General features: G+C 34.5%; 1 protein-coding gene across 2 annotated transcripts; it reads left to right on the top strand.

Moving 5' to 3' along the window:
- Positions 1-310: 310 nt before the first annotated feature.
- On the top strand, positions 311-9,171 carry LOC123535705 (uncharacterized). Of its 2 annotated transcripts, XM_045318487.2 has the most exons (6): positions 311-594; positions 1,983-2,065; positions 3,560-3,668; positions 6,059-6,193; positions 6,910-7,080; positions 8,087-9,171. In XM_045318487.2, the coding sequence occupies exons 1-6, from the start codon at positions 409-411 to the stop codon at positions 9,041-9,043; spliced, it is 1,641 nt and encodes a 546-aa protein (XP_045174422.2). In that variant the 5' UTR covers positions 311-408; the 3' UTR covers positions 9,044-9,171. The 2 variants fall into 2 exon arrangements, with proteins under 2 accessions (XP_045174422.2, XP_045174483.2); XM_045318548.2 differs by lacking the exon at positions 1,983-2,065 and having other exon boundaries at positions 459-594.
- Positions 9,172-10,277: the final 1,106 nt, after the last annotated feature.

The raw sequence follows: 10,277 nt of genomic DNA, 5'->3' as shown, positions 1-10,277 counted from the left end.
CACCGTGTCTACTGTATACTTTAGTAATAAAGATATTTTCAGAATACAGATATTGCGTAAATAAACGAAAACGTCCGAAAATATTGGCAAGTTCTGTGACATTGAAATAAATAAAGGATGGACGTATTTTATCCATTCTAAAATGATTTGGTTAGCTGACCGTGTGATATACATACACAATCAGCTGTGTTCGATACGAGGTCATAATTTGGGACAAAAAGTATGACATTAGTAGCGTAAACGTATCACGCACTCTTTTGCAAAGTTTATATTTTTAAACCTATCGATTTTAACCGTTTAAGTAGGCGAATATGAATTTGGTATATTAATGTATAATTTTGTTAGCTGACATAGTCACCACGCATTTTCTGCAGGATTTTTCGGTACAAATTGAGATATAAATTAAAAATGGAGGTAAAAGAATTAATTAAAGAAACAATAATAAGATGGAGTAAAGCGGTGGAGCTACATAATTCTGGGAAGTACAGGGAGGCGGCAGAATGTTATTCTGAAATAAAAGACGTTTCGGCAAGAATGTGCTATAACCAGGCTTGTGCTTACATAAAACTCGACAGCATAGACAATGCTATCCAGGTAAACGTTTTGTAAATGCATTTAGACTTCTCTTGTCAGTGAAACGTATTAATTTGTGTGTGTGTGTGTGTGTGTGTGTGTGTGTGTGTGAATGTTAACCAGACTATCTATTCGTAAAGAGCTAGGCCAGTCTCTGTATCTAAAAAGGATTTCTTTCTATCTGTCCTGGGGGCTTTATCTGGTAAGGTCGCTCTGTGGTTGCGTTTGCTATACTGGTATGTAAAGCGCATTTGAACGTGTTTATCATGAAAAGGCGCTATATAAATCCGGTATAATAATAATAATAATAATAAAAACAGTAACATGTTTTAACATATTACTTATGTGTTTATTTAAATTAAGAAAATGCATGTATCTTGCTGTCATGTTATTTTTTATTTTATTTTTTTTTTTAATTTTTAATTTTCTGTCTTTATTCTTTTTATACAGCTGTGCTTTTTTTTACTGTTTACTAGTTTGTTGTATGTTTTCTTCTGCATGTGTGTGATATATATTTACATTTCAAACTCAAAGCTCATATCATATCTACATAAATCATATAACTATTACATTTTCAAGTGAAATAATAGCAAACTCGGTGAGTTTCTAAATGCGTGCTTGAAAGCAGAATTCAGTAATACGTTAAAATCAGACATCCGATTACGGCTTAATTTAAGAAAATGCATATACCTTACTGTCATAATAATTTGTTTTCTTTTCTGTCTTTAACCTTTTATACTGCTGATTTTTTTTTCACTGTTTACTGTTGTATTGTAGTTTTTCTCCCAAGTATGCCGGTTTGATTTAAATATATATTTACATTTAAAGTATTACGAGTAACATTGGGTGTATGCAGGTTATGTATAAAACACTAAATACATAACTACATCTGTTTAAAGCTAGTGTAGGATTTCAGGATATTTAGATAAAATTTCGGAGAGGAAGCCTTCTGATACGTCATGATATGGCCTTTACAAAATAAAACATACCTGTGTTTGATAAAGGAGAGAGAGAGAGAGAGAGAATTTAGCTTTCCAACAACAACCGTGTTTATGACATGATATTTAGCCACGTAGTCTGAAGTCTGTTATGAAATTTCCCTTACCAAAATGGATGCAAGGAAATTATCTGTGTGATTTTAGGTATTTTGAACATTTAAGGTGTTTGTAATGGTCGTCTCCGGTGTTCTGTACATTTCTGCGTATCATTAATCAATGAATTTTAAAAAGAAATGAAACCTGGTGCACATTACGGATATACGAAACATCAAACGAGAACAAACTACTTCTACAACTACTAATATAAATGATAATAATCATAATGATGATGATTATAAGATTTCTTACTCCCTGTTACTGTGAAAAAAGTCGTTTTTAAAATATTAACTATGTACGTTTTTGTACTTACAGAGCCTATCCCGTGCGATTGAGAAAGATGAACATTTAGCTATAGCTTATTTTCAACGGGGGACTTTGTATCTTCAGAACAACAGGTGTGTCTGCATTCATCTGTTTGCATATATTATCTGTCTATCGTCTGATGATTTTATCTTTCTTATAAGCAAATGCAAACAAAATTTAGTGTTTTCGCCTAAAGGTTCTTTTTACTGGCGCAAATGACCCGAATCGAAATAAATATTTTTATTTGTCATTCGAATTTTCGGCACCGCTGACCCGTTAAATCGGCAATTTCTTTTAAGTCCCTCCAGCTACCCGATTTGCTATTGTAGAATGATAATGGTTAAATGGTTAATTAAGGAACATTGCGTGAAAGTTTTTATTATGTATATTTTCTCTGACATTAAGAAAAACTTAATTATTGCCTTGAAATTGATACTTAACCCGTACTTATAGTTGTATGGAAGAGCATAAGGATAACTTACTCGAAATTTTAAGATAACTTGAAATTTTTTTTAGTATTTTGCCTTATCCGCAAATTTTGAACAACCGTCCGTCTGTCAAAGTTCATCAATAATGAATAAGTTTGTCAAGGCTGCGTACTTCGCCGTTACACCAAGACCAGGCCGTATTTATCAACATTTTAAGTATAAACCTTTGAGTTTGAAATGATAAAATTACCTTTTGCCCTATATTTGTGACTGTGAGAACACTTGTTAACAGTATATGGGATATATTATAATGTAGACTTATTACATCGAAGTTACGGCAGTATGAATCTTTAGTGATTTAAAGTCAAAGTCTAAATTTTAAGTCATTTTGTTGATCGAATTAGTAAAAATATAAAGTGGATACTAGTACGTCTACTAACAATTCATATTTTACATTTGTCGAGACCTTGCTTATTTGAACTTGAGAAAGGGTCAAAACGTAACACAGTAGTGTCAGCAAATATATTAAGTTACCCTACCCCTCACCTACATCTATATTACCTACCATAGAACCTCTCCAGGTAGTTTTAATGTTACATTAATTTTTCGATTTTAATCCACTTGACCTTCAAACAATACACATTCTAAAACACATTGTGTGTGTGGGCGCAAACTGGATCAAAAAATAAATCCGTTTTAAAACACATTTAATCTGTAATCTAAACAGGGTGTAAGTGTAAATTTCGAGTTAGTAAGTCTAAATTTCGAGTTAATAAGTCTGGTAAACATATAGCACAAGTGCTTTTCCATAAGTTTGCGCGATACACTTGTTCATACATGTTTTAAGCGTATTAAATATATATTTGATAAGATCAACAGTATTTTTAAGTAATCGAAAGACCATACAAACTGACATCTTGAACGTGTCATGTAAATAACTGTTTTCATAAGGGTGACATTTTTGTCTGTTTCAGACCTTTTGTATATGTTTTTATTATTATCATCATCATCATCATCATCATCATCATTATTAGTATCATTATTATTATTATTGCTAAAAAGTATCTAAAAAGTAAAATCTTTAAAATTGTTATGATATACTTTAACGATAAAGGAAATAAACGTACGAAAGTAGATGTACTGTTATATATTTTCCAGCACCTTGAAGGCTGTAGCTGACCTGGAGATGACCCGTACCTTACTGCGAGGAAACACACACATAGACTATAAACCACTCGGTCTATACACTAGAATAAGCAGCTTTCAGGTACAGGAACATTATCATATCGACTATAAACCACTCTGTCTATACACTAGCCTCATAAGCTTCCGCGATAAGACATTTACATTATCATATCATCTATAAACCACTCTGTCTATACACTAGACTTATAAGCTTCCGCAATAAGACATTTACATTATCATATCATCTTTATACCACTCGGTCTATACACTAAACTAAGTAGAACATTTATATTATCATACACTCTATAAAGCACTCGGTCTATAACTAAACTAAGCAGCTTCCAAGTTAGAACTTATATTATAATACCATGTATAAACTAAACAGCTTAAAGTTTATAGTCTGTGCCGAACTGTCTGAAAATATGTGTTTGTGATTTTTTGCTATGTTTTATGAAGTTGTGTTTTTGAAAGTTTAAACATTTTGGCAGTCATCTTGATTTCAAAATGGCTGCCGCAAATTATGCTATTGTCCATTTTCTTACCAATTATTTCTTTAAAATGTATTGTATGCACTTTGTATAAATGCGAGAGTGTATTAAGCAAGCTTAAATATAACATTTAATTCTATCTTGTGTTTATAAAATGGAGTTATTTTTGCTTAAAGGGAGATAAATTGCTTGTAATTTCATACATTTACTATAATTTGCAATATATTCTGAATAGATATATGACATGAACAAAATACATTACTTTATACAAAATATGTCTAAATGTATATCTTTTAAGTTGATCTTTACAATATAAAGCATATCGATAACATGATAAAAACAAAATAAAGGGAGGTAAAAAGCCAATATATGCATTACCTTCTTGGAATCCTATATTATTGAAATTATTCAATTATCAGCAAGGCGATTGCATTTATTACTTTAAATAAGTCCAGGTAAACTGGGTGTGTTATTGTGAGTATTTATCATTTTGGTTTAATGAAAAGATAATTACAAAATTATAAAGATATATCCAGATATTTCAGAATGAACATTTAAACTGTACCTATTTTCCTCTATTTTTCAGCTAATTAAATCAGTTGCTTTAGGATAAATAATGCTTTATTCTAAAACTTTTAACTTGAATAAAATATATAGGAAAAACCGGGCAGTTAAATGGCGACAATCTGATAGCAATGCATGACGAAGTGGCTAAAAGGCCTTCTACTATTCAAAGCTGGGCGATGTCTTTCAAATCACTTTGCCATCACCTATGTGGGATTGAAACACTTTAAGTGACGTAAAATTCTTTCAGGCGAGTTAGCAATACAACTGGTTTACCGGAGGTTATTGGTTCTATCAAGGCATCTGCCCATGCCTATAATGACCAGTGCTTGGGGCCTTCCCTTCCCATTCAAAGCTGAAAAAAGTGCCATATTCTTAAAATGTTTCGGTGGTACATAAACCCTAGAACATAACAAAACTTCATGGCCCAGTTCTTGAAGACAATCTTATATTGTATATATATGTTTAAAGTTTTACATCACATTGACACAGTGCAGGATATATAGCAACTTTCCATCTGTAATTGTTGAGGAAAACTCCATTCTGGGCATTATTATGGGTATAGGTCAGCACCTGGTAGAACCGCTGACCTTCCGCAAGCAGGCTATATGACTCACATGATGACCAAAGCAGGGATCAAACCCTCAGAGACAAAGGTCAAGATTTGATATCAACGTCCTTCACCAATTGGCTAAGGTGATACTTTGTTAACCAGATTACCAAGTTTAAATAAGGTTCTACATAAGTAGATATTCCCCCAGTATTTTTTCCTAATCTCAGGAATTTCACACAATACTAAAGACGCCTTTTAGATGTGGTTGCTTACCATTACTTGCAATACCACAGGAGGTCAATGAAGTAAAGGCACCCCAATTTTGTTCTTCCATTTCCTTTTGTATATTGAACTCTAGTCTAATCAGTTAGTCGTTATTTCAAGAAATAGTTAAATCGAACTGGTAAATACAATATAGAAAGGAAGTAGATTTGAATATTAATTCCCCTACAAGCTTACTAAGGTCTAACATTGTTATTGCCATATCTACGGTTGGCAAGCCATTAACCTGGCTTTGTTAAACAAATGTTTACATGTATTTAATTAAGTGGTCATAGCTCATGTACTATTTCTTCAAGAAAATGTTATAATAAGGCCTTGTTCAGGACTCACTCATTGGGTGATTGTGATACTTAAGGTCCCTTTGGTTAATACTCAGTTGTCTGAAGATACTGATTACAACATGACTGAAATCATCAAACCACCAACACGTATTAAATGTTTCTGTCTGTGAAAAATATAACATTTTGTAGTTAAACTGCATGTATTTATTCACAGTTTGACTGATACCTTCCGTAGCATAATGGTACAAAAAAGCATTTAATTTTTGATTTTCTTTCAGCCTCATCTTGCTTTCATTATTTTTAGACTCTACAAAATCTTGCTCTGGCATATGTTAGCGCTAAAAGATTAGAAGATGCTCGGAGATCGCTGACTGAAGCTGTTCACGACGCCGATGATCTTCAAAGGAAAATTATCACTGTATCACTGGAAAGAATTGATGTAAGTAATACTGTGTGTATCTAGCCTGATCGATACTTACTTACGGTAAGGCATCCGCCGAATGCAAAGCAACCATTCACGATCATGGGGCAGCGAAAGATGTTAAAAAATTCAGTTGAAGGAGAGGAGAATGGGAGTCTGTTTCATAGTCCATTTACTGAATTCTTCCGAATAAGGACGACACACATGTGGCTTAGTTAGATTAAGTGACTCTGCCCGAGTGAGTGTCTGTTAATGTCTGAAATAATGCTGAATAATAACTGTGAGCTAGGGCCTTTTTTTCTTTTTCATTAGACATTTTAAGGTTTCTTATGATTTCATCTGTTTCCGTATTACACGACTTCCAACAGCAATATTTATGTGGGTATTGACATTGGCAAATATTTTCGGACGTTTTCTTCATTAACACTGAAAGTAATTACAGCTGGTTGTAAGTTTACTGATATATTTTTATTGTTTCTGGCTACGAACGTGTATAGTTAGTTCAGTCATCAGACAAAAATGCGCTATTACAGAGGCTTAAATTTACTAAAAAATGACTGAATTTTGGAAAATATCCATGCAGCAAGGAGTCCAGGCTACCAATAACGCTCGTGCTTGGCGGCAACTACCTTCTCTTCTGTCATGGATATCAGCAGCTATGAGGTTGCCGAAAGTGATTTGTATTAGCTGTAGAAGTTGTGTCACAACAGACCTAAAATATACTTATTTTACAGGATTCTCGCACAGATCTTATCCCAGTGATGCAAGTATCAGTGGATAAAGTATTTACCCCACCCAAATCTGTCACACAGAACCTTGAGAAGAAAGGCATTGTTAGGAAAGCTAAAGTAGTGTCTGCTACCAATACAGACGATAGAAGTGCAGCTTTCGACGGTTCGAAAAGGGTAAGACATATACTTATTTAAGGTATTAGGCCCCTAACAGTAATGTTTAAAAAATGGCATTTGCTTGGTATATTCTTACAGTTGACCGTATTTCGCACTTTGTTGCAAATTTTTAAAAACTGTTACCGTGCCGTTTGTCTTTTTTATAAATTTTGAGTAATTTATGGTATTTCCTCAAGCTCCAATAGAGACAAATTTCAAAGTGGTGGCCTTTATTCAAAACGTTTGCAGAGAATTCATTTTACACTTACTTTTTATGAAAGAACACCAAAACTATTGGTAAACAATTATAAAACTTATAATAATACTGTCAATATCATTGTTTCTAGTGTGCCTCAAGTAAACGGATTTAATGAGACAGAATTCTAACTCCAAATTTTGAAAAATTAAGGTCAAATCCTGCGGGTCTGTTTTAAATTTTGCTCACTTCACTCAAAAATAACCTTGGGGCAGAAGTAAAATCTACCTACATTCTTCCACAATATGTAATCTAAAGAGTGAAGGCAAAATAGAGAACTTTTACTGCATGTAACTCAGTATTTTTAAAGACGTCTAACTCTATCCCTTCTGTTTCAGAGGTAAATTCACTTTGAACAGCAATCGCTTATCAAATGAATTTTTTCCACTTTTGTACAATAAATCAATAACAGTCTTGAAAGAAGTATAAACTTACTAGAAAAAAAGGGAAATAAGGAGGGGGGGGGGGGGGAATGGTCCCAGTGCCCCCCCCCCCCCCCCCCCCCCCCTGAAAATTGCAGTCAAAGTAGGTTTATAGTAGGAATTGAATACTCTTCAAAAAGGAGGTACTCTATTATGGGCCTAATACCTTAAGCAACTAATCGACCTTTTTTGTCTTTTTGCACATACCTTATAAATCACTGAAAATACCGTTTTGATATTAAGTCTATGTACGTTTAGGACAAAATGCTGTTGGTGAAAATATAATTGATTGTGATTTCTTAAAATAGTGTTTGCTAACTTATTTAATTTTCATAACATATGACAGGTTCGTGAATTAAAGCAAATGCCGAAACCGCCAACGAGTCCATTCAACGCATTGAAGCGTTTTGTAAAGAACCAACCGCCACTAAAGCACAGCATCTCGGGCCTAAACGAAGTAACTGTAACAAAAGGAATGAAATCGAGCAAATCAATGAGTGACCTCAATACACACGACACTTCGTTTTCTGTCGGAAGTCGTAGTCCAATTGTAAGGGTAAGGCGTCTGTTTCAGAAAAGAACGCCTAGCTCGGCAGACAAAAATACTAGTCCTGGTATAAGACTGAACCATTCATTTGGTGAATTGACTGGACAATTGAGTCCGCCTGCAGTCAACACTGTAAAGACTTCACCGCGTACTGCCTTCGCGGGAGTGAGAAAACTTCTGAATAATAAACAAAAGTGTCAATCGAGCGTCACATCGTGTGACGACGTGCCGGTTTTAATGATGAGAGGAAGTAGGTCTACCGGAGATTTAAGTAATATTGACACGTTATCGTCTAAACGTAATAGCGAAGGAGATTTACCACCGTCTTCCAATATCAGATCTAAAAGCACGTCGTACGAAAAACTGAATTTTGATTCAAAGCACCATAGAAATTCTCTTGGGTCTGTCTTCGGTGACTACCTAACCATTGTCGGCCGGAGTCTATCGTGGTCTTGCGACGTCCTTACGGCTGTAGCCACACCGATAGAGTATGAGAATGACGTAATCAACGTAGACCAAGGTCAAGAATCAGTAAGCACAGATTGTAAAGGATCACCTGTAGAAAACGAAAGCGACAAACCTGTTACGTTTTACATTAACACCACACCAGATAATGAGGGTAATGTTAAGACATCAAAAACAAACGTCACTGACAAAGCGAAGGACAAAACGTCACCGGCAACTAGGAAATCTCGTCCACCTCCACCTTCTTACCCTCCACCTCCTCTCCCTCCAAATATTGTCATTAATGTATAATGATCTGTTAGTAATTATTGTATTGCTGAATGATTTAAGTATTAGCCTAATATTCTATATTTATTTGATAATTTTGTAATTTTTGCTCTGCTGGCAGACTTGTTTCTAAATAAATTTCTTAAATTTTATTTTTGTTTTCCTTTTGAAAAGTTCTGCCCGTGACTTATGAAAATACGTTTGTAATGTTCTTACGTAACGTCGTCAGTATGTCGTTAGAAACATTACGTTGTCATAGGCGATGAATTGAATTTATTTATTTATTTTGTTGCGTTTAACGTCGCACCGACACTATTATAGGTCATATGGTGACTTCCCAGCCTTTGATGGTGGAGGAAGACCACAGGTGCCCCTCCGTGCATTATTTCATCACGAGCAGGCACCTGGGTAGAACCACCGACCCTCCGCAAGCCAACTGGATGGCTTCCTTACATGAAGAATTCAACGCCCCCAGTGAGGCTCGAACCCACATCGATTAATTGAAAATATATCTCATTTAATATTTATTTTTATCTCATCTGCAATTCCCTTCACACAATTTCTATACCGTTGTGGTTAAAAAAGGTAGGTTATGTCACATTATGCAACATAAAATGTGATAAAACATCTTGAAAAAAAGCCAATACCGGTAGTCTCAAGAGTAACATTATCTGAACAATGGCACATGCAGTGTTTAATAGATATTTTCAAGATATTTTCCAGATAAGGCCTTTTTGCAATATCATAATCACTTTTTTCATTTTGCTATTTATATATTTCGGCATGATGAAATAAATATCTCACGCACTCGATCAGTGGGCCTTGAACAATAATATTTAGCTCGGCGGGCTCACGACATCTGATATCAACCTGAAGTGCACGTGATAATAATAAAATGTTGCGGCATAGTACATATAATAGGATTTCCTTCCATCTAATTATATGGATTCTAGATAAGACATTTTGCTAATTATGAGAAATTATGGGTCAGATTATTGCCCAATACAATGGAGTTATTATAACAGAAGCTTGACCTGTGATGTTGTATTCGGTTCGAGTGAATTCTGCCCGGCCGGACTGCAGTAGGCGCACAAGATCAAATAAAATCTGAAAAGTAGCTGTATAATGACCCTTTTATTATATACCTCCAGCTTTTGTTAACTCATTTTTAGCAAATGATGACTAATACTAAATATTTATTTAGCTGAAGTGTGCTCGAGCAGAAATATAGTATTGAAAGCATGGTTTGTCCGTCAGC

Source organism: Mercenaria mercenaria, chromosome 15 (assembly GCF_021730395.1).
Source record: "Mercenaria mercenaria strain notata chromosome 15, MADL_Memer_1, whole genome shotgun sequence".
Taxonomy (NCBI): Eukaryota; Metazoa; Mollusca; class Bivalvia; order Venerida; family Veneridae; genus Mercenaria; species Mercenaria mercenaria.
This window is presented reverse-complemented; position numbering and strand designations above follow the sequence as displayed.

Coding starts and splice junctions, on each gene's coding strand:
- LOC123535705 (XM_045318487.2), top strand. CDS start 409: ATGGAGGTAAAAGAATTAATTAAAGAAACAATAATAAGATGGAGTAAA. Junction 2,066..3,559: donor TTGTATCTTCAGAACAACAG/GTGTGTCTGCAT, acceptor TATATTTTCCAG/CACCTTGAAGGCTGTAGCTG. Junction 6,194..6,909: donor TATCACTGGAAAGAATTGAT/GTAAGTAATACT, acceptor CTTATTTTACAG/GATTCTCGCACAGATCTTAT.